Raw genomic sequence first — 23,634 nt, 5'->3', positions numbered from 1 at the left:
GTCCGCCCATTTGCTGAGCCTGTCCAGGTCAGCCTGGATCAGCCGCCTGTCTTCTGGCGTGGACGCTTTGCCCCAAAGTTTGGTGTCATCGGTGAACTTGGCCAGTCTGCTCCTGACTCCAATGTCCACATCATTAATGAAGATGTTGAACGATATGGGTCCATGGACAGAGCCTTGGGAGACCCCACTGGTCACAGGACACCACGATGAGTGACTGCCATCTATTACTACCCTCTGGGTCTGACCATGGAGCCAGTTTCCCATCAATCTCTTCTCCCTTGTCCAGGTGATAGGTCACCTGGTCATAGAAGGAAATGAGATTGGTCAAGCAAGACCTACCCGCAACAAACCCATGCTGGTTATCCCTTAGGATGTTGGCGTCGGCCAGTCCATTAAGGGTAAGGAGATGTGAGACACATAGCCCCTTTTCCTGAATTGCTCTTCAGGTCAAATACCCAAATCATAGGCAAGACAATGCATGGTGTCACCATGACTAGATGCCTTTTTGCATCTGAGTCTGAATTCCTGATACTACACCTTGAACCAGGGAGAATTTAACCTTAGAGGAGCTATGAAAGTAATAGCCACAGATCCACCTGGGTACAGTGCCCCATGGGAAACGGCAGTGCTCACTTCACTTTCGATTAGCATTTCCAAGAATTTGTATTGTGCTCAGACATGAAAAGGCTTTTGTGTTTAATCAGCCGCCTGCTGGAGCTTCCTTTAGAAACGCTCTGCGGCTACATGCCTCTGCCTGGATTTGGGAAAGCATGGACAGGTGTGTTGCAATGTTTGAGGCTGAGGCCCACTTCCAGGAAATGAAGTCAAATCTATCCATCCTCCTTCCTGTATCTCTCCAACTCCATTTGACCATTTTGTAGGGTCGAAGAAGGGATGATGGACTCATGTCATCTTCCCTGCAAATCCACTTAGATATTTTCCTTCTACTTAGCCACACAGGACATAAGGCCATCAGGGATCCCCTGGGTCACCAAGTCTGGACCTTTGCTACCACAGGCCACCAAAATGAAGCACGTTGTTCATCAGTTTATCAAGATCCATCTCATTATTCATTCGGTTTCTGGCCTCCCCTACTCATATTGAGAGGCTGTTGCAGACCCTCCCTGCTCTGATGATTATAAGCCACCTACTAATTTCCAGCCTTAATTAATTCATGCACAGGTTATTGCCATGTATTCTTGTCTCAATGTTGTCTTACACCTTCAATATTTCTTTTTCTTCTCTAGAGGTTACTCCCTGGTGCATTTATAGAGAATAGCACTGTCCCCTATACAAGGCATGTCTCCTCTTGTAAAATCAGCTGTCCATTCCCCTGGTCATCCTAGCAACACTCCTTGACACCTCCAGTTAGGTCTAGTGTCCTTCCCCACCTGTTTCACCCCATTCCCCTCCACCACCACCTCCCTTGTTTGGGATACAATTCCAGACAGATTTTGCATCTTTGACTCAGAAATTCCCAAAATCTTTAGCTCAGTCGACTTCATTAACTAGCTCCCTTCTTCCCTCTTCATTTGCTTAGTGGCCTGTTTTGCTTATTGTGCCACTTGATTCAGATTGAATCGACTTGTGATCACTCAATTGCAGGTTATTTTTAAAAGGTAAGGTTACCCAAACCATTTCTAAACTGTACCAGCTCTTGGGATATAGAAATCTGTCAGCCATCACTTGTGATAATGTCTAACTTCTGCCATTATTGGCAGTCTTTGTCCTTCAAACCTCTATTTTGGGAATGAAAGTCTCCCCTAATGACACATTCTTGGCAGCGTTTCTCTTTCTGATTAACAGAAATTTCCACCCGTATCCTGTCTTTTAAATGTTGTGGAGGGAACTGTGATGTGTTTGATGTTCTGATTATATTATAACCACTGATGTTCTGATTATATTATAACCATTGATCAAAGTCTTGTTATTCTCACTGTTTTCCTCCCAAATTTCTGATCTCTGTGCATTGTTGACAATGGGCCCAAATCCTGAACTCTCGTACATATATTCTCAGTTAATAGGATTCCTTTTATAAAAGAAAGGTTTAGGTTTAGGGATAGAAACTTAGGGCCAGATTCTGCTCTGCCAAAGTGCAATCCATTTCCACCCTCCTTGAGTCCCTGAAGAACAGTTATATAAATGGTGGAAGAGTCTTTCTTCTGCTCACTGCTTTCTGTGATTCAGCCTTAAGACTAAGATGACAGTGGGTGCATCTACATGTGCAATTAGTGCTCAGAAAGATTACTGAGCAGTAAAATATCACACAGTAAACTTTTCTTGAGTGCATTTCTACATGTGCACCCATCGAGAGCAAATTTGCTGCCAGCAGGACAGTTCTGTGCAGGGAAACTCCTGCAATGCTCTGTTATTATGTGGCAGCTAGGGTGAGCTCTAGGCTGCCCTGGGTACCAGCCCCAGGCTGGGATGGGGTACTGGTGTCAGGCCTGGGCTCCAGGGGCATACGGAGGGAGTTGTCCAACCTGCCCAGCCCTTGTTCTGATCATGAAACCAAGCCAGGGCAATGTACTCTGTCCTTGGCAGCAGGCAGCTCCCAGCCCTGGCTCTGCGATCAGAACGGGGACTGGGAAATGGCTCCTGGCCCCTGGCAGATGCCTGATGCCAGGGCAGGCTCCGATCTTGGTGTGGATAATCACAGAGCTGGGGCCAGGAGCTGCCTGCTGCCAGGGGCAGGGAGCAATGCCCCAGCCCCATCTCCAATTGCTGAGCCAGGGTCAGGAGCTGCCTGCTGTAGGGGCAAGGGGACATTGTCCCCACCCAGGCTTCATGATCAGGCAGGTCCAGGAGGAGGGGATTGTTCTCTCACCCCTAGACAGGTATGTAACCATGCGCTACTGTGCAGTAGCTACTGCACGGTAAATCTACTACCTGTATTTACAGGTAACAGAAAACCACGAAGTAGACTAATCCACTGCACAGGAGCTCCTGTGCACAGTTACATAGTGATGCTTTACTGTGCACCAGATTAGTCTACTCTGCAGTGAAGTGTCTCATGTAGACATGCAAGGTGTTACAAAGTTAGGCTCATGCATGTTTTTTTAGATTTGAGGAGGTGGAATAGGATCACACTTAGGCACCTACCTGGTAGGACAGGACCTGGTCCTGAGATTCGTGAAATATCCCCAGATGGTTGCTTTAAAAATCTGCCCTGGGTTGGGAACTGGGTGACTCAGGGGAGTGGAAAAGCCGTGTAGAGGCCTTTGCCCGTTGAGTGCTGGCATGGAGCCCTGCCAAGTCGGTAAGGGGTGGTGGTTGTTTCAGTGGAGGGGCTGATAGGGTGTCCAGCTTGATTTTCAGTGGGACGATACCCACATACCAACTAGGAGAGAATGGGGCTACTCAGGGATCTTCCAGTGAAATGTGTTTCCATCAGAAAATGCCAAATCATCAACAAACAAGGTGATGCACAGAAACATCTCAATTTGGAGAAGCTTTTGATGGAAACCTGCCTGGCTTCCTGGTAGGAAGCTGGAAAACTGGGACTTCCAGACTTCCAAGCTCCCTGCCACAGCCCTGTGGGTCTGGCAGCCCTGGGGCCTCAGTTCTAGCTGGGACTCTCGTAGTCTAGGTTTCGGGGTGCAGGTTTGCTGCTCTACGAGGGACCCCCCCAGATCACCCTGACTCTAGGGGACATTGTAGGAGCCAGAACCAGTTGGGACCATTGCCGAGAGTCAGGTGCTGCTGGCTGCTGCATTTTATTTTAGAAAAACTGAACTGAAACATTCCTATTTTTCACAAAAATATTTTAAAATATCCTTTTTCATGAGAAATTTCAGTTTCTCTAGGGTTCATCCCAATTTAGGATGAAGACTTTTCTTTTGAAACAAATGAATTTCCTGCAGAATGGAAATGCTGCAGCTTAACCGGGTCTAGCAGAATAGTCAAGGGCCATGAAAGGGCCATGGAAACCAGACGGCTCTCTAACCTGGAGGCGATCACCCCGTGTTCGGGCTGAAGGACATTTGTAAGGGTAGAAGTGCCCCTTGAGGAGCCCGGCTGCTGCTGCCCATACTGAGCCCATTGCACAGATACACAGTCTGCTCCCCGCCAGCCTTGTCAAGCTAGCCTCCTTCACCCCACGCAGTACTTAATTATCTAACACTTCAATGAAATGGTATTTTAGAACAGTGATTCTCAACTAGGGTGCCTGGGGTGCCTTGAGATCTTTTTAAGGGTGCTGCGGGGTGCCACGCAATGTTAGTACTCTTGGGTATGGAAACACTTCCATGCAATTCACAAGATAAACCTCAGGATTTCAAATGGGAATGCACAGTATTAAAGCCATTCTGACACACAGGGGTCTTTCTGAATGCTTTGCAGCAGAAGAATTGCTCTGGTATTTTTCTGTAGTCAAAAACTGAGTGAAAGCTCAGACCTGGCATTTTCTGGGGGGTGCCCGGAGCCTAACAAGGGGTGCCTGGAGCCTAAACAGGTGGAGAACCACTGTTTTAGGACCTGTAAAGTGAACTCTCCCCCCAGCTGTGCATCACTAGAAAGTCCCTAGTTTTCATCTGAGTTCACAAACAAGTAGTTAACATGAGGAACAAAATCTAACAGGAGGCTGGAATTTCCCCCAAGAAAGCATCAGAGCTTTTTAATCTTTGTTTTCCACATGTCCTGTTTTGCTCTGAGCTCTGCTCTCATTGTCATCCTATTCCTTCACATATTGAGATAGTGACCTTGTGCCAATAAAACGCATTGTTTTTGCTCCAAGGGGGGAAATTCGGCAGAAACCTGTGCTGAGATCATTAGCAGGCTTCCAGTCCAAGGCTGGTTTTCAATCTCCCCACTTTTCACCTTTAACATTGTACAAGGCCAGACTTTGAGGGTTTATCTCACAGGGGCACAAGAGAAAAATGTACCCCAATAAGGGAAAATCCATTAGCTCTTTTAAGACAAAGATTTTTTTTTAAATAACTTCTCCGAAATAGGGTGAGAATTTGAGATATTTCTTTCCATCTCTCTCTTCCAGCCCAAATCATCTCTCATAGGAATAGATACTGCATTTATCCCTGGACAAGTTGTGCCTGTGTTTATCCTGAAACAAAAATAACTTGGGATTAGAGTGTACTCGCATCACCCTCCTAATCAGAGCTTAGTGAATGGCTGAATGCAGTGCCATTTTTCTGCTGTTGATTCAACTATGCAATCCCAAGATAACTGGACAGATGCATTTTGCAGTATCTCAGGATAAACTGTCGCTACACATTCAGGAAACCTTTTTAGACCTTATCCTGAGACAACAGACATGGATATGCGTACTTGTGCACTTTGTCCTGGCACAGAAAGTTTTGTCTTGGGATAAATGCAATGTCTGCCTGCAACCATCATTCTGTAGGGACGTGCTATACATTACATAGCAGAAGACAGGCATATATTAGAGATGTCTGTTTAATGGCATTTGCAAGAAACTCATGAGTCACAGTTAAGGTTGGTTTTGAAAAGACTAAGGATGTGGTCCTTTAAGCTGGTTAGCTCATAGCTCACCCCAAGTCCTGGAGTTCGTGTTGCTTGTTGAAAGCCATAATCAATACAGAAGTCATCCTTCCCTTAAAACTAACAGAGTTCCTATTTGGGCAGCAGTCATGGGCAGAGCACAAGCCACTGCTACAGACCACCAGTAAGTGGCACAGAGTTAGCTTTTATATTTACCCTAGGAGACCCCAGAAGTGGAGCTCTGACATCGGGGAATATAGAATACCGTTAGATGCAGCGAATATCAGGTTAGTTGAATGTGTGTCACCTTAACTAATTGTTTTCAGTCCTGCTATTGTTGCCATCATGTTCCCTGCAGCCACAGAGCACAGCACGGGGACCCAAGGTAAACACGAGGGGCATGTGACTGTGTGTACCACTCGGTTATAGAGCCAGGCAGTGCTGCCATGGGGCATGCCACACATGCTACCTCCCAAACCAGTGGCGTAGCTGTTCAGGTGTGGCCCTCCACATCCCCCAGCAGGCTTTGCCTTGCAGGATCTCTTCCCATCTGAAAGTAGCAGATGCAGAGTGGGCATGTCATGTGTCAGGATGAGGCCGCCTGACACTGTATCGGAGTAGTACAGCTGATGGAGCGGTGACAGGTGGGTCGAGCTTGTTAAGGTTTTTTGGAAACCCGATGAAACGTGTCGTGGGACAGATTTAATTTCAGTGGAAGGAAGAAAAACAGAATTTGGAGGGAGCTGCGTTTCTGATTGGCTCTCTGTCTGGTTAAAATGTCATCCTGGGTTGTATTTCACGGACATTTTAAAAAATATATCCATTTCTAAAATGTTTTTTAAAAATGGTCCTCAAAAATGTTGGCTGTCTCTATGAGCTCTACAGATCAGTTCTGATATTATTTCTTTCTCAGCTTGCTCCTGAGTATTGTTGCACTGTGCCTTCCTCTGCACAACATAGTCCTGGGAAATTGAAAGTGTACGGGCAGTTGTTTCTTTTCATACCCTGGTATAAAAACGCAGAAGTTGATTCAGAGTCTTGCTTTCCCTAGGTCCTAACTTATTGCTGGTGCTCTGGGCACGTGAGTTGCCCTGTACTTATGTGCTACTAAACTGTGCTTTAATTGCGCTGCAGTATCGGAGGGGCAAAGCTTCCACATAAAGAACATCCAGCTGGAAAAATGCATTCACATCACCCACCGCGAGAGCACCGGGATTGGCCTGGCTGATTGCAAGCTCCACTCTCAGCAGCAGCAGTGGAGCTGGGACTCCAGCACCAAGTCCATTGTCAGCCTTAAAACCAAACAATGCCTGACTGTCCACAAGCTGCAGGACTTTGCACTGGCCAGGCTGGAGCCGTGTGGGGACAGGAAGCGTCAGGCCTGGGCTTGCAGCAAGAAGGGTCACTTGACCTTGCAAGGTCTGGGCTTGCACCTCAATACAAAGCCAAGAAGTCACGAGGTCTTTGTGTCAAGAGAGAAGGACAAGTTCAGCAAGTGGAAGACCCTGACGGATGAACCCATCTGTGCCGTTGGCCTGATGGCGGTTCCTGGGCTGGCTGACCCGATACAGAGCGCTGCCAACGGGCTGCTGTGGCCTCACGAAAGTAAGAGATGGAGCTGGCATCAGAAACCCTTTCAGCCCCTACGGCCTGTCACCTTGCATCCATCTAACAACTCATGTGAAATTGCTCTAACACAAAGTCACTCTGGCTCCGATCGTGCAAGATGCTGAGTAGCTGTAGAGCAGGACTCCCCAGCTTCTGTGCTCGGTACTGTGCAGCTGAGCTACACAGCACAGAGCTCCTAACATGCTGCAGGAAGCATCGCTTTCTGTTCACCTTCTTTTAACACAACTTGGTCAGCCATGAGCTAAGCCCACTCCCTCCCCCAGTGATCTCTGATCTCTGTCTCCCCGCACACCTGATAGTTTGCACTCTAGAGGGCGTATCTACATGCACCGTAATTACGGCACATTAAGTTAGTACCTGTTATTACAGGTACAAGTCATAACAGGTACTGAGTTTATGTGCTGTAATCGGTGCTACTGCACAGTAGCATCACTGCATATGTTTTAAGTGACGCTAATGCACAGTAGAACATTAACATGGTTTTCACTGTGACGCGCTAATGCGGAATAAAATTAGACTACTGCACTTTTAGCATCCTGTGTAGATGTGTCCAGAGTGTCAAAATGGAGGCAGGGGGGCTCAAGCATCCCCTCCACCTATGCAGAGTGTAGTGGGACAGGATGCTGCTGTCACTGCCAAGAGCCATGTTAACCCTTGCCTGGCCCTGTAACTCCCATAATTTTGCACGCTGAACAAGGAGTCAGAGCCCCAAATTTGGCAGCAGCCAGAGAAATGTTAACCTGGCTCTTGGTGATAGCACCTGACACCTTCTCTTGGAGCAGCCTCCTGCTCCAGGCAGCCAGTGGGGAGCCCCATGTCTTCACTCCGACCATCCTTCCCTGAGTCCCTGGAGCTCACGTGCCATGCACAGCAGCAGCTCGTGCCACTTGTGGCATGCATGCTGCAGACTGGCTACCCCCGCTTTAACATCTTGTTTCCTGTGGCTGTAAGCAACACTGACGGTTCTCAAGAGCAGCAGGTTGCCCATGAGCCACGGGTTGGGGACCACTCCTCTCGGGACACACGATTAGCACTCTCTGCTACCACCAGTTTCAGGAGGGATGGTGGGCACAGTGTGACTGAGGAACAGTGTTTAAAAAGGACCCTTCTTTCAGTTTTTGAGCAGCAGACTGGAGAAAGAGCCCTCTCCCCTTCTCCACAGCCCCAAGCAGTGCCCTCTTCCCAAGCCTAGCATCATTCTTGTCATCTGCTGATCTAGCTCATTTCAGGGAGGTATTCACTGTGGGATCAGCGTCTCCCAGTGGAGACACTGGAATATACCCTGCCCACCTATTCCTGCTCTAATGCCCAGAAAGACATCAGAGAGGCCACTTCAGGGTTGCCTGCAGCTGCTGTCAAATAGACCATAGACTGAGGTCTTATGAATAATTGGGGGGTGAGGGTATGTGTAGAAAGGGGGCATGTCTACACAAGATGCGTTAATGCACATTAGCCTCATTTAAAGCACATTATGGGCATGTGTCTACAAGTGCGCGCCCTTAAGGCACATTAAAAATGGTGAAATTAAGCTAATCATGCCTAAATTTGATACCTACAAATGCAGGTATCAAATTTAGGTGCAATTAGTTAAAGCGCATTAATGCACATGTAGACATGACCCAAGTTAATGTCATGACAGAGCAGCCTCGCCACCTCACTTTCAGGTTTAGAGAGCAAAGAGCAGGAGCAGATGGGAGGAGCTGCTGTCATCCCTGTGTAGATATAATCCTTATTGTCATCAGAAGACGCCATCCTGACCTGTAATGTCACTGTAAGGCAACCACTGAAAAGCAGTTGATTTTAGTGGGTGCTTGCTTGTTTCAACAGTGCCCCAAGAGTTCCCACATCATGAGTTGGGCCCATTGAAAAAAAAATCAGATTTGTTTTACAATCATAAGCTCTCCAATTAATAATTTTGGAGGCTGTCTTTACTGGCCTTCCATCCTCTTGGTACTTTAGCTTCCACATGGTCACGGTTTTGAAGACCTCTTTAAACAAAGCATCATTTCCTGGCCCTGGGCTCATAGCTCTGTCCCTGGTTCTAAGCTGCAGAGCCAAGCAATGCTGTTCATGTAACAGGCAGCATTATTTATTTCTATGGAGAAGCTATGCTGGAGTCCAGAGCCAGCTCTGCAAGGTCCGAGGAATATCCCAGTGTAGTAGGAGAGCAGGAGCTTGAGTCAGGAGCAGCTGGTTTCTTATCTGGATTCAGCTCCCCTACACTCCTGGGCAAGTTACTTAAAATCCTGGTGCCTGTTTCCTCCTCTCTAAAAAGAAGGGGGCATTTTTTATACTGTAATGGGGTGCCCTAAAATAGAAGCATACACAGTACTTTGATGTTTAAGGCTGAGATTCACAAGTCCAAAAGAGCAATTCATAGGGACCCTGCCTAAGTCACATCATGGCCTAAAACACTCCAGACTCCTCAAGTTTTGGGGTGAAAACTGACCTAGGCAACTGGGGCATATAAACACGTTCGGGGGTGGGGGGGGCTTTAATTAAAGTGCTCGGGGCATCATGGGATAAATGGCAGCAGGCACACCTTAACTAAAACGCATCCAACGTAGTGTGCATTTTCCAGCACGGGGACGCTGATGCACGTGACGCTGGAGTCTGTTGGAGCATGGTAATTACCACACTCCAGAAGACTTGATTAATCGAGTCTGCTCCAATGCGCTGTAACTACAGTGCATCAGAGCAGCCTCTCTGCATGTATATAGGCACCCCTGACGTTCAGCGGCTGCTTGTGCACAGAAGTGCAACCTGCTTAACTGAGCTAAACTGAGCATTTTAGGTGCTTGCTTGTATTAACAAGCAAAGTGCCCCAAGTCCCCTGAAGGGCCTAATCCAGTAGAGAGGTCATGGCACACCTACCACCCCCACATCTCCCACTTGCTGGGCAAGTGCTCTAACCAGTAGGCTATTGTGCACCAGTACAGCATCTTAAAAGAGAAGACAGCACCAGTCACATTATACAAACGGGTTTGGGCTGTGAATCCCTGTCTTAAAAAGACACCTCAATTGCTCCCCAAGTCCAGGAGTGAGGCCTGATCCCTGGCATGCCACCTCCTGTTCACTGGTCTAGGTGCTGTGAATCCCAGTGCCAGGGGCCCGTTTCTTACCATTTAAGGCATAAGTGACTTAGGCAGCGGGTCTAAGTCCCTTTCTGACACCTTTAAGATGCTTCTCCTTCCGTGTCCTGTAAATGCCCAAGGAAATTCAGCAGCTCCGTTTGATCTATTGTTGGTGTGGGACATGGACCAGGCAAACAGCCTGTTGTCCGCCAGGGCAGAGGTGAAGTGTTGGCCTGATTAGCACCTGACCAAATGCAGAGAGGGCACCTCGCACCTTGCAATGGGAGCTGGGACTCTGGCACTCTCTTAGTCCTGGCTGCTATCACTGGGGCCAATGTCTAAATCCAAAATAACTCTCAGCAAGAGAAGTCAGGCATAGGTAGTGCTCCACGGGTCTTTTGCTAGCCAAGAGCAACAACGTCCTTGGCAGATAACTGGCATATTTACCATACAATCAGCTCCCTTCTTCCTTTCCACCCTCCTGGGGGATAAACTGGGAGATGGGTCCATGATGAGAACTTTTCCTTTACGAACGTTGCTACAGAACTAAACGTTTGGAGATTGCAGCCAGCGGCTCCCACTCCCCCTTCAGCTCAAGAAAAGTCTTGTGCTTTGTAATACATTTTCCCAGCATAAGCACTGGGATTTCCATCCTCCCCTACAGAAAACTGTTTAATGGCTACAGCCCAGTTCTTGATATTAAGGCTTCTTTATGTCTTAAGTTGAGGTGCTTAATAAATGGGCCCCTTTCTTGAACACTCAGGGCACCTCCATTCCACACTGAGGGCATCACTTCTCTGGGGCAGATCTCCTTTAATCCCTTGCGTTGGTTGGCATAGCAGCTTCCTTCCTGGTTATACATGGCATAAATTCCCCATGAGGCCAGTTTTACACGTGAGCCCCCACAGCGAGTGGTCACACCCTGTTGAAGACCGGGCACCTCGCCTTCCTCCGCTAGCAGTTCCAGAGGGAGCACATCTGGAGCTCTCGGACTGCTGCTTTCTTGAAGGGCCCGCCGCTGCAGTGCGGAGGTCAGCGCACTAGTCGTGTCCCCCTAGTTCTGCCGAAATAAGTCTTCTTAGCCTTTGGTGCATAGATCTCTCAAGTACTTCATCACCGGCTGATTAAGTATCGGACAAAGCTGTGTTTACTTTGCTTCTCAGTGTTGCGAATAACCTGTGTCACTCGTTTAACATTAGTTTGGCCATGTGCATTCATCTAACATACTGGCAGTGGGTGTACATCACAGCTCTGACTGACCCGGGGCCCGCTCTGTGCTCTTCAGCACCCTGTATTGGGTTCACCTGGCATCTAACACCATAGACCAAATGCTGCCCTGACCATGAGCTTGCTTCTGCTCTGTACAGTGAATAAGCCATAACTCTAATGTACCCTGGTTGTTTTTTTTTCCTTTCCAAGCTAAAACCATCAGTTCTTCACCAAAGATCCGTGTCCCCTCGACGGCTTTTCCTCTGAAGTCTGCTACCCCGAGTCTGGCCAATAACCTGAACAGCACAGTCTCTCCACTGGAGAGCAAACCGATGAATTTAAAAATGAAGGATGGTGAGTATAGCCCCCTTTCCTCCTGACCGCATTGGGTAGGACAGCACAGGTAGCGCTTGTGGGGTGACACAGGGCAATGGCACAGCAGGGTCCCTTAGGTATGAGCCCCACATGCTTTTAGGTGTCTTAGCTCCCACTGGCTTTAGTGTGACGGGGCCTCTGTGTTGTGGGGCTCACCCTTGCACGGTGTAGCTTTTTGATGCCGCAGTGAGATGTTTTCCCCAGCGATGCTGCAGTCAGTGCTAGAGGTGCATAGGCTCTGTGACTGGGCACTGAATTGCCACCCAGGGCCCTCTTGCTCTTCCCACCAAAGTCCCTTGTAATTTAACTGCAGCCGCATGATGTCAGGTCAGAGTAAAGTATGACGTTCCTTCCCCTTCCACAGCACAGGCCACTAAGTTGAGTATCTCTGCTCCTTCCCTCATAGAGGGGCACAGAGGGAAGCAACACAGCCACCGAGGGAAATCAGCTGGGCCTCGTCAAGGAGGTACGTGCAAGCGACCAGTGAGCGAAGGACAAGGCTGGGGCCCAAGGAAGAGAACCCTTTTTACGATCATGAGCCTGGGAGTCAGTGGGGGAGTGCTGAATGCCGTCCACCCTGGGAGCCCACTGGTACCCAACAGCAATTTCCCCCTTCCCTCCAACCCGGTGTCCAGAACAAGGGGCCCCACATCTGGGAATTAGGCTTATTCATTACCCCGAACAGGGTGGGAAAGCCTCCAGGAGGGTTTCCAAGCAGACCATCCCAAGTAGTGAATTCCTCTCCCCCGGCTCTACACCCCTTTTAGACGACAAAGCTAAAATCAAGGTACGTCTCTTGAAAAACAATTGCACAGCAAAGGAAAGAAGCATGGAAAACCTGCCCGACTGCATGATTTGTTGCTGTTTCAGGCACCAACTGGAAGACAGCCATGCTGGTCCTCAGCCCCTTAGCTTTTATACTGGGACTAATTATACTGATGCTGAACGTCCATTACAACAAGTGAGTTGGACCAAGAGCCTACTTATCCCTTGCATCGTTTTTTTCATAGCTGCATGATGTAAAGGCCTGAAGGCCATGCCGGCATTAGCATGCTAGTAGCCACGCTCTCCCAAACTGTACTGCTAATTCACCTCCAGCCTGCCTGCTGATTCTTGCTGTAGGGGCATGTGAGAAAAACAGGAGACACGCAATGGGCAGACCGAGTCCAGTAAGTCAGGAACAGGATACACATACAGGGCCCTTCTCAATCACACCCATCACTTGTCCCTCCTGTTGTGTTGTCTAATTCTGAGCAGTGGCATCAGGATTTCATAGACACTAGGGGCTGGAAGGGACCTCACGAGATCGTCGAGTCCAGCCTCCAGATTGGGGTGCAGCAGTGTGGGGTAGGGGGCTTCCTGTACTACACCTGCAGTGCTCTGGGGAGGACTGAATGCACTGCTGTGGTAGGCCGTCTAGGAAGATTGACCTTGAACAGCTTCCAGAGATGAGCTTGCCTCTCACCAGGAGGCAAAGCAAGGGTTGGGTATTACGGCTGGTTGACAAGTTCGGGTGAATTGTTGGGCCAGGGGGGTGGGTCGGCAATGCCGTAGAGACGTCAGACAGCTGTGATGAATTAATCTCTGGGGAAGTGCACTGTCTACCTGAGAAATGAATACAATTCTTGGTGACAGAACTGACACGTGGCCCCATTGTTTCTGATTTGATAGGAAGAAGAAGATCGTCAACGCGTTGAAACACTACCCAGAGGACAGCAGTTCAGCTGACTCAAAAGAGCGATCTTCATGTTTGGGGCCAGCAGGCACACGGCAGTACAAGGTTCCAGCCTCTTGCTCCCCTTCCTTGAGGCATGGGGAGATCCTGATCGAGTGGAAGGATGGGACCATCACTCCTCTTTTTGACCATGCTGAATATCAAATAGATTAACTCTGAAATAATGCAGCCGACAACGATGCCCTCCAATAAGAAACTCCCACTGGGAATAATGCATCCTTTAGTGAATTGTCTAAATAGCCTAAAGGTTTTGATAGGAAAGTTAAAAAAAAGACCCTTTTTTGAACACTTGGAGAACCATCACAATGTGGCACAAAGCTGTGGCAAGCAGAGCAGACTGTGCTGCTGCTTTAGATGCACACTGCTTAGGTTTTCCAAGGGTTCACATTTAATCTGCAGAGACCTAGAGGCAATGAAAATGAACCCAAGTGCCTTGCCAGGAGCCACTGCCCTGAGCCTTCCTTCAGGGTCTAGCGCCACTAATCCCACAAGCACATTTTTCCTCCAAGCCAATCATAATGGTGAAAAAGCAAATCCTAGCAGGCTTTGATTTTGCTTATAAGTGAAAAACTGGATCTCCTGACCTGTTCTAGGGCACTACATTTCCTATTCCTTGACTAGGAGCCTCAGTCCTTATCTTTGACCTCCTGCAGCTATGCATAGGGCTCAATGAATGTGCACTGCTTGTACATAAACAGGTGTAGGACATGATACACTCATTTTTGAGGAAGGGGATCCTCCATTTCCCCTCTATACTTCCCCTCTCATTATCATTCATTATACTTAATCTTGACCCTTGTTCAATGGAATTAGCAGGGTTTTAGTTCCCTTATAGCATCCACAGATGTACACTGATGTGTCTTTTACTTTCTCCTTTGGCATCATGTCAGCATGAAGCGTCCTGTGAAGCGCATCAGGGGTATAAACGCTGGCAGAAGACAGGTTCCAGTAAATCACATCAATTTATTGTTCAGCAGCATCAAAAGGATTATTCCCTCACTCATCCCTCACTCAGACTTGGATGCCACTTTTCACTTTGCCTGGGAAATGTTTTTACAGGTCCTTTGTGTTGCTTGGATTGATTGTTCTGCAGCTTGATTCACTCAGGCTGTCCCATAAGATGTGAACAAAGGGACAGTGGAAGGTAAAACTATCAAACGGATATTTCTTATGTGTAACTTGTTATTAGCGGGTGAAACTCATTGCCGCAAGGTATCACTGCAGCCAGTAACTTAAAAGGACTCAGGAACATGTTAAACATCCAAAAATAAAATAGAAATCAGAACCCTTCCAGTTCGGCGCATAGGACTGAAAGGGGAAACAAACATTTGCTTGGAACAGATTATTCCAGACTTATGTACTACAAGGGCTTGTACACCTTCCGATGAAGCATGTAGCACTGAGAGCTAGGATACTGGGTTAGACTGCTGATCAGGCAGGAGCTGTGTTTCCAAAGGAGGTTTTCCTTGTTGCTGACCCACGGGTACAAGCTGGCATTCAAAATTCAACCCTAACGCTCAACCTTTGAAAAAACTTCTGCCAAGACATGTGCTGGGATGCAACGTTTAGCATGTATTTTAGAGTCAAGTTGTCAAGTGTCCGAGCATCAGGTCCCCCACAAGATCAGCGAGGATACTGGTTACATGCGCAGATCCGAGGCAATTGCATGTGCCTATGCTGAGGCCTGTGTGAGTGCACCTCAGATGCCTGCACGTGAAAGCCAGGCCCTGGACCCACAACATTAACTTGCAATTCTATAGCCCTTTTCATACCCCACAAATCCTCATGCAGTTAATGAATGCACAAATTCAGTGCCATTCAAATGCAGATATCCACTTTGGGTTCAGCTAATACAGTGCTTTCTGTGTTGGCCACTGTCTGCTCATTACGGCTGACTGGGTAGAATGGATTACTTGATAATGGCTCTGTATCCTTGCTTAGAGTCTTGCCTGTACATGCAAACAAAGCAATACTATTGTTTACATAGCACTGATTAAATGGTAGCTGAGAATAATAATGAAAAAATACGACTGTGAAGCAGCACAAGTTTGTAGGTAGATTCTCTCTTTTACTGGTCAACTAGTTTAATCTTTCTGTTTTATTGTTCCAAATGTTACTAACACAATCTTTGTCCACCACACTCTGGCAATACCCCAATGCAAGTGGTTTTGAACACTGTGCATAATAAAACCTACGCTAAACAAAAATATGGAATTGCTGAAATTATTTCCTTTTTCAGAGACATAGCGCACTACTGTTGTGTTTCTGGCCTCTGATGTTCTGGCGATTGTGTGTAAGAATGTAATGCAGCATTGCCTTCTGCCATGTGGAATGACAGACCTAGGACCATAGGATCCTATAGGTGAACGACAGACCAGTTTCAAATGAAATCACCACATTGCCTATTAGTGTCTGTAGCCCACAGGGGAGTATAATACTATTACAACAAAGAGATTCCACATTGGCAAAAGCAGGATGTCCTGGGCTCAGGGTAGACCAAGAAGCCCAGATCAGCGTATGATACCTGGGACGTTCAAAGTGACAGAACCCAAAACAAGATGCAACAAAGAAAGTGGAAGGGGGAGCTAGAAATTCAGATTATGCACCTCTCTAACATCTTCCAACCCAGCCTCTCAAAGCACTTTACAAACATTAAACCTGTGACAATAAGGAAACAAACTCATGCTGCAGGCAGGGGAAGGGTGAAGCACTTGGGCCAAGTAACCACAGGAGGAGCTGGAAACAGAGCCCAGGACTTAGCCCACTGTGTGTTGTACTCAAAACTTGACATTCATGTTTTGCAATTTGTGTTTTATTATGACAAGTCTCCATCTGCTCATTTTTCACATCATTCTGGCATCGCGCTTCACAGGTCCTAATGGCAACCATACAGGAGATGGCATGTCTGGTTTTCGAAGGAAGTCTGAGGTTGCTCAACACTTCTGCAAACTTGTCCAGCTAGGTTCATTGTCCGTGTCAGGCTTCAAACACAGACATCTCTGCCTCTTGTTACAACTACACCTTCTGCCTCTCTGCACGAGCTACAGGACACAGAAGCACAAGCTCCAGAATAACTCAGATTAAGTAAATCAAATTAACTTTGAGGAAAACTGTGTTTCAGGTCTCAATTAAACCAGCTCCCAACTCTCCTGCAAGATCCCCTTCTTCCGCCATGCAAGCTTTTAAGCCTTCGAAGAGAGAAACTGTTGTGCATCTCTAAGCACTGCCTGCATGTCCTTATACTGAGCGAGCTTGCAGGCTTCCTCCAAGTTCAGCCAGCGGAAATCCTGGTGCTCATCTGAGAGCTTGATCTCTGTGTTGTGGTCCTTTATTTCTGCCAGCCAGTAGATAACGGTTTTGGGCTTGTTCCTGACGGTGTACTGCAGCTCTTTCTTAAATCCTTCAATGAGAGTGATCTGCTTGGAATCAAGTCCAGCCTCTTCTTGAGTCTCCCGCAGGGCTGTCTCCAGATCATCTTCACCTGGGTCCACGTGGCCTGCAAAGGGGATGACAAATTAAGGCTCGGAGAAGAGAACTGGATGCTCATACTTGTTCCTTCAAACCAACTCCTCTGTTGAGCAACAGGAGTGCTGGTCTCCTTCAGCTTCTCCCAAGCAGTTTAAGAGCCTGATTCTGCACACCTCTGACTCAAGTGAGTAGTCCCAAAGTCAACAGCACTGCTGACATGGACACAGGCTACTCCACAAACAGGGAGCCAGACACAGGCTCTCAGAGACAGGGCAAGGAAATCAGGCCTGAGGCTCAAGTGCAGCAGCAAGAAACCCAGACAGTTTTCAGCACTGTTTTATATCCAAACAATTAAATCTTTCCTATGCTGGGTAAAGGCAGGAGTTCCTCGCTGCTCAGAAGCACCTCGCACAGTGAGAAACCCAGAGGGAGCCACTTCACACGCTGGCAAAACGAAACCCCTGAATCAACATGCGACAAATAAAAAATAATGATATTAGTGGCGCTGAGAGCTGTTGAGGAGTTGCTATGCTTCTCCTCAACAGCTTTGGAGTGGATCATTTCAATGGATCGTATGACTATGGTATGGCCAACCTACATGAAAATAAGAGACACACAAGCGCAGCCTCAAGGGAATCTCAGAAGCAGGAGAGCCAGGCCCGAAGACTATGTTGATTTTTGATCACTTAGTAATGATTCTGAAGTGCTGGCAGGTGCATCTGGATGCAAGCTACTGTGCAGCGGTACAAGTAGCAATCAAATGAGATCAGGATCACTGCAGGGCTCTTTAATTAGGTGCATGGGCTGGGACGTGTAGCAAGCTAGAGTGGGGTTATTTCTCTTCCTTGCCAAAGTACAGCAGTGTTGCTATTCTGGTTGTCTCCCTTCTCTTCATATTTGTCAGGAGGAAAGAAACCCTTACCAACCAGGGATAAATATAACATCTGCCCAAGTAGTTTTTACTTTCCCTGAGAAAGGCCAAATTTAGATTTCTCACAAAAACACTAGACATGAACATAAATAGACCAAACAGAGACAGGTCTCAAAAAAGCCCCAGTGCAGAGAGTCCATAAAAAAACCAAACAGGCCTAATTCATCCTTGATGTAACTCAATTGATTCCAGAAGATGTATTTGTGATGGACTGCAATCTCTGGATGGCTATGTTAGAGATTAATTTGGCCTGCAGGCATTTAAAGCCACCTGTGTTTGTAAAACTGGGAGGAATGGAAAAGCCTATGTTTTCCTACAAATGGATCTCACTTGCTTTTCTGTCTATCAGGAGTCAGCACGTCTTATGCTCCTTACATCCTGGGGTCACTACAGTGAAAAAGCCTGGTTCCATTTGAAAAAAGTACTCTAAAACAATAAGCCCCTAGTTTGCATGTTTAGGTCTCAGTGACTTGAGATCGTGTGTTCAGCAAATACATACAAAGACTTTTCCTCTAGTTCTCAGCACCCCAAGTCACAATGCATTTTTATTTCTGATGGCACCAGTGGGAATAGGTCTGCACCTAGAACTCAGTTACCAACGATTCTCATTCACGCTGTTGCTCAGTCTTGCATGGCTGCATTGACTGCAGTGCAAAAGATACCTACCAAACCCTTGACAATGGCTAGGCTGCTGATGGCTATAGAAAGCAATGCTAAACAGCACCAGTGGTCCCAGGTATGGGGTGCAAGTGCAGTACAAACTAAAAGTAAAAAAGAACCGATCACCAAGGTTTGGTTCTTGTGCGAAGGGCAAGATCAAACTCTTGGTCACCTGGAAGAGTCACTTCATCCCCTTGTTGCTAACTGCAAATCTAGGATCTGAAAGGGAACCCACCAGGCTTCCAAGCCTCTGCATTTGGTGCCCAGACAGCAGATGTCCTTAAAAGAGAGGTGATGGTCAAAGTATCAGCCAGCTCCTTTAAGTGTTTCTTACCTCAGATCAGCATCATCTCAGTTTCCTAGGTTTAGAGGGACTCTGCTGCTTTCTATCATCTTAGCAAAGCTCACATCTGATCCCTAAAGGGAGTGTCAGCAACGACAGACCAGGCAAGATGCTCTTCCACTGATATTCTCCAACACCAGCACAGCCAATGCAATGATCCTGACTGCCCCGTAAGACAACCCAGTGGAAGCATATGGAAAAAGCTGCGTTAGACAGAGTAGCATTCTCTGGAATTAAAATATTTCTGTTGCCCCTTTCAGCCTTTCTTTGGGTCCAACTATGGCACAGAGAAGGCTCTAGTGTTCTCCAATCCATAATCAGAGACTGATGGCTTTTTCTCTACCTGCAGCTCTCAGTACTGATGACCCCAGCATGTCTGTGGACAATCCCTCCAGAGCTAAGAAACATACGTAAGTAGCTGCTGCTTCTTCCCAACTCCCAGCCTGATACAAAAGGGATGATTCTGCCTTTCCCCAGAGGCTCAGATCTGTCACCCTTCCTAGCAGGCATGCGTAACAGGCTGCTGTAGGAGAGACTGTAGCAAAAGTATCACTTTTGCATCACACTGCTGTTTCACGCACTGATGATAAGCTTCAGCAACCTGCCTTCTGAGTCAGTGAAAGTAAGCAACCCTGCAGCTCCTTGCTCTTCACTGACTTCCCAGCTGACACCAGTGCAGTGCAATGGGCTGTGGAGGACAGTCTGCGCAACATCTCCTTCAGCAGTCAGCCACTGGGATGTCACAGGTTTAGACACACCAAAGGCCATGGAGTTGATGGTGATGGGTTAGGATAGCACCCCTAGGGCACAGACTGGAGCTCTGCTCACCTTTTGGTACCAGAAAGCACAGTTTGAGGCAAGGATCATGGGCACTACATAAATTATTCTGAAAAGATGGAACAGCAGCTCTGGTTGAAAGTGCTTTTTCCACACACATCCCACTGGCAGAGTAGCTTTGAGTTTTTCTTTCAAATCTGGGCCTTGCCATGTTGACATTACCTGAAGATTATATTGTACCAGAAGCTCTACTAGGGGCTACATTCAAGAACTACTCAGAAACTGCAGCTAGTGCAGAAGGCAAGCCACAGCTCATTCAATTCATACTCAGTCTAGAAGCTGCAGTGGTTGGCAGTTTGTCACCAGACACTCCTGAAGGTTGCTGTGGGTGTCCAGACCCCTAAATGGTTGTCAACAGCACTCACTGGCATTGCCCTTTGGCAGCGGCAGAAGCAGGGATGCAGGGACTTCCTTATTTTACTGTTACAACTCTTTTGAATTGAATGTTGTGTTCACGGGGGGAGGGATAGTATTTGTGGGAAAATCACAGCTCCTCTGTGGAACAAGGGCTGTGGGACTGGGATGGATATTAGAGGACAGTGGAGGAGGTTCCCCTGGATGAGAGACAGGACAGTGGCAGTGGGGAGAGGTTTTCTATACCCACATATGAATAGGGGTTGTAAAGGTTGGGAGCATAGTTGGGATGGACCAGAGGGTTTGCTCTGCTGGGTGAAAGTCACAGAAGTGGAAGCGCTGTTTGGGGATATGTTACATAGCATCTTAAGGTTATTCTGTCTTTTACTGTAAGCCACTCTGAGCCTTCTTGGGGAGGGTAGCATGCAAGTCTAATGAACAAATAAGTGGCGCAGCCATGGTTGCCTATTGTGCCCTCTCCCTGTGCGACACCATGGCAGTGTGGGACAGCCAGGATGCTTTTGCTGATGTCAGGGTATCCTCGGTGAGAACCATCCACCAAGAACCGCTCTTCTCAGTGGAGTATCACATCACCAAATTGCCTGATACCCCCACACATTGATCATTCACTTACCCAGACTTCAGGCTAAGAGGATATATGGAGGTGCAGGAGGGTGGTTGCTACCTTTTATTTAATGGGGAGTCAGAGATGGGAGTTATTTGCTGACCTTGTGCCAGTTTGCATATCCCTATTTAAGTATTGCAAAGATGCTTCAAGACTGTGTAAATCACTTAAAAAAAGGCTACATGGATGCAGTCAGCATGTGTGACATTGTGGCCCACTGTCTTGGGTACCCAAGAGGATTTCAGAGGATAAAAAGAATCTGAAAGAATTAAAATTTATTTCTGTGCTGAAATAGCCTGACATCCTGGGGCAGAGGGACCCCAAACACAGGTGTGCTCTGCCATTTGCTTTCAGAGACAAGCCTCTGCACTGGGTCTCAGGGCATTGCCTGGGCTTCCCTTGCATTTAGTTACACACAATCTATTTGCCATAGCACACTGGGTACCGCAAACCCTGACCTGGCAACTAGCAAAACTCCACTGCAGTCAAATATGTGTAAGGATGCACCTGTGATCCTAGTGTACTTAACTGATTCAGCTGCCCTATATGATTAGTAGTCAACAGACTAGATGTCTTCACACTGTGTCTGCAAACGTCACCTTTTGGTGGGGTCCAGTGGTGAGTCCCGTACGATGTCTGCAGAAGGAGGTATTCAATATTGTTGCCAGCTTTAGAAGAAGGGCATCCTGGCTGTAGCCTCCTGTAGATTATCAAGCCACATGCTCTCAGAGCCATGCTCCTCCTGTGAACTGTAATGAGAAATAAATGAGTGCAAAGAATGAGAGTGCTCCAAACATGAGTGACAATACTGTACCTTGGGTTTAAACACAGAGTCTAGATATACTTTGGAAATTCATTTTCAGTATGGACATCTATCTGCATCAGTGGTTAGACAGTTAATTTCCATTCTTGCTAGGGAAAAATCTATCCTCTCTCCAAAAAACAGGAAGCCGGTTACTACATGAAAATTGGACATAAAAACCCAACAACTACTGTCAACATTTCAGATCTTTGAGTGTGAAATTGTGAAGCCAAGATATCGATAAACCGCATAGGACGTTGGAAAAGGTAGGAAACGGAAAATCAGTGACTAATGCACCATATCTCTAAAATTCAAAGACTCTCCAAACCCTGTACAAATATTACATTCCTAGGAACCAGCGCTGTATTAGACCACACATATTCCAGAGGTGAAGCAACATGATAAGTCACTGACAACTGAGAGGACAAACCTCCCCCCAGAGGCCAAAATCTTTGTTCCCTGCCCCAGCTGCTAGCCTATAAGCCCTGTTTGTAGACCTAAGGGAAGCTGAAACTATCATGTGATGCATAGTGCTAGGTGACACACCTCTGTGATGATGATGACCATTGACAAGCACCGTGTATAACAAAGATCCTCTACCCGACCATTATTTTGATACAGTAAAGAATGGGAAATGGAGGAAGCAGGATGCAGTGGAGAATACACATCAGGAATGGTGTTAACTCCCTTTCCTAACCAATTATTTACACGTTGGTAGATCCTTCCATATGTCAATAAAGAATAGGCTTATATCGCACTTTTCAGGCATGGATCACGCAGTAGCGCTCAAAGTTAATCCTCTACTTTGCAGATGGCAAAACTGAGGTGCAGAGGCAGAAAATAAACTTGTTCCGAAATGCTTGACAAATTCTGGGTTAGTCCTACTTTGCTGACTTACCCCTATCAAAGCTGCTTCCCTGCCACTTAGATGTTGTCAACATGTTACAAGGTAGGCCAATGTTTATACCTGTAGCTAAATTACCTGTAGTCTGAGTTACGAAATTTATGGAGATCAGTAGTTAATTTTAGACAGAATTAACTCCTTGGGTATGAAACTGCCTGTTCAGACCTGTGGCAATGCAAATAGCTATATGGGGAATTAGCACCATCTCCTGTACAGGCCTAGAAATGCAACATTCAAGAGCACAGAAGCCAGAAGAAAAGCCTCCAACAGTTTTCAGCTGCAATAGTAGATTTAATGACAGCACATCTGCCCAACTGTGATTTGTTCCCAGATACCAGCCCCAGCTGCACGAGACACAAGCCAGCTGAGTAGGAGTTAACACTGCCAGACATTCAAGTGTCCTGCTATTAACTGGGTCAATCTTAAGATTAATTAATCTACCCAGGGTCTCAGCCTTTTGCACCTGATGTATGTGAACTTGTGGGTACTAATGCGAGAAAGCACCATTATGAGCAGTGGCTGCACCTGTGCTATGCAAACCAGACTAGAGAGTTTTACCCATCAATTCCTGCATCAGTCCCTGGTGAATCTCAAGGCTCCTCCGCACACTTTGCAAGGTCAGTTTAAAAGGACAATCTCTTCAACCTCCAAAGAGCCTCTCTCCACTCCTTTAGTCCTTGTCAAGCCAGAAGGGCCCAGTGCATGATGAGTGAAGCTGATGATCATACTTCACACTTCAAGAAGTCTCCTCCTTTGCAGACATTAATTATTTCCTCTGCTTCTTGCTAGGGGAAAAAATTATCTATCCTCTTTCCCAGGAAGCCAATTACTATGTAAAAATCAGACACAAAAACCCAACAACTCACTGTCAACATTTTACATCTTTAAGTATGAAGTTTTGAAGCTGAGATATCAATAAACCATACGTAATGTTAGAAGAAAACAGATAAGTGTAAAATCAATGATTAATCACAGAATCACAGAAGTTGGGTCGGAAGGGACCTTATAGATCTTCAAGTCCGACCCCTGCCTGGGCAGGAGAAAAACTGGGCTCAAATGATCCCAGCCAGGCAAGCATCAAGCCTCCTCTTAAAGCCCCCCCCAGGGTAGGATCCAGCACCACTTCCCTTGGAAGTTGGTTCCAGCTCCTAGCCGCCCTGACCGTGAAGTCGTTCTTGCGGATGTCTAATCTAAACCTCCTCTCCAACAACTTGTGGCCGTTATTCCTTGT

The 23,634-nt window shown here is 47.0% G+C and overlaps 2 protein-coding genes across 3 annotated transcripts in view; one reads left to right on the top strand and one right to left on the bottom strand.

Moving 5' to 3' along the window:
- LOC109307780 overlaps positions 1-16,176 on the top strand; it is a 24,988-nt gene extending 8,812 nt beyond the window's left edge. The window contains exons 2-6 of the mRNA XM_019531861.1: positions 6,592-7,062; positions 11,580-11,723; positions 12,151-12,210; positions 12,615-12,705; positions 13,416-16,176. Coding sequence (XP_019387406.1) covers positions 6,592-7,062; positions 11,580-11,723; positions 12,151-12,210; positions 12,615-12,705; positions 13,416-13,632 — 983 coding nt within the window. The 3' untranslated portion in view covers positions 13,633-16,176. The remainder of the gene's footprint in view (positions 1-6,591; positions 7,063-11,579; positions 11,724-12,150; positions 12,211-12,614; positions 12,706-13,415) is intronic.
- A 99-nt stretch (positions 16,177-16,275) lies between these two features.
- Positions 16,276-23,634, bottom strand: part of NUDT2 (nudix hydrolase 2) — an 11,892-nt gene continuing 4,533 nt past the window's right edge. Inside the window, exons 1-3 of one of the 2 annotated variants that reach the window (XM_019531862.1) lie at positions 22,962-23,159; positions 21,297-21,446; positions 16,276-16,975 (exon numbers count right to left, since the gene is read on the bottom strand). In XM_019531862.1, coding sequence (XP_019387407.1) covers positions 16,662-16,975; positions 21,297-21,446; positions 22,962-22,977 — 480 coding nt within the window. In that variant the 5' untranslated portion in view covers positions 22,978-23,159 and the 3' untranslated portion in view covers positions 16,276-16,661. Of the gene's footprint in view, positions 16,976-21,296; positions 21,447-22,961; positions 23,160-23,634 lie in introns of those variants that run through there. The other variant, XM_019531863.1, reaches the window with a different exon arrangement.

This window comes from Crocodylus porosus, unplaced genomic scaffold (genome assembly GCF_001723895.1).
Source record: "Crocodylus porosus isolate Cpor-Errol unplaced genomic scaffold, CroPor_comp1, whole genome shotgun sequence".
Classification (NCBI taxonomy): domain Eukaryota; kingdom Metazoa; phylum Chordata; order Crocodylia; family Crocodylidae; genus Crocodylus; species Crocodylus porosus.
The sequence above is the reverse complement of the archived record's forward strand: the minus strand, read 5'-3'. Positions and strand labels throughout refer to the sequence as shown.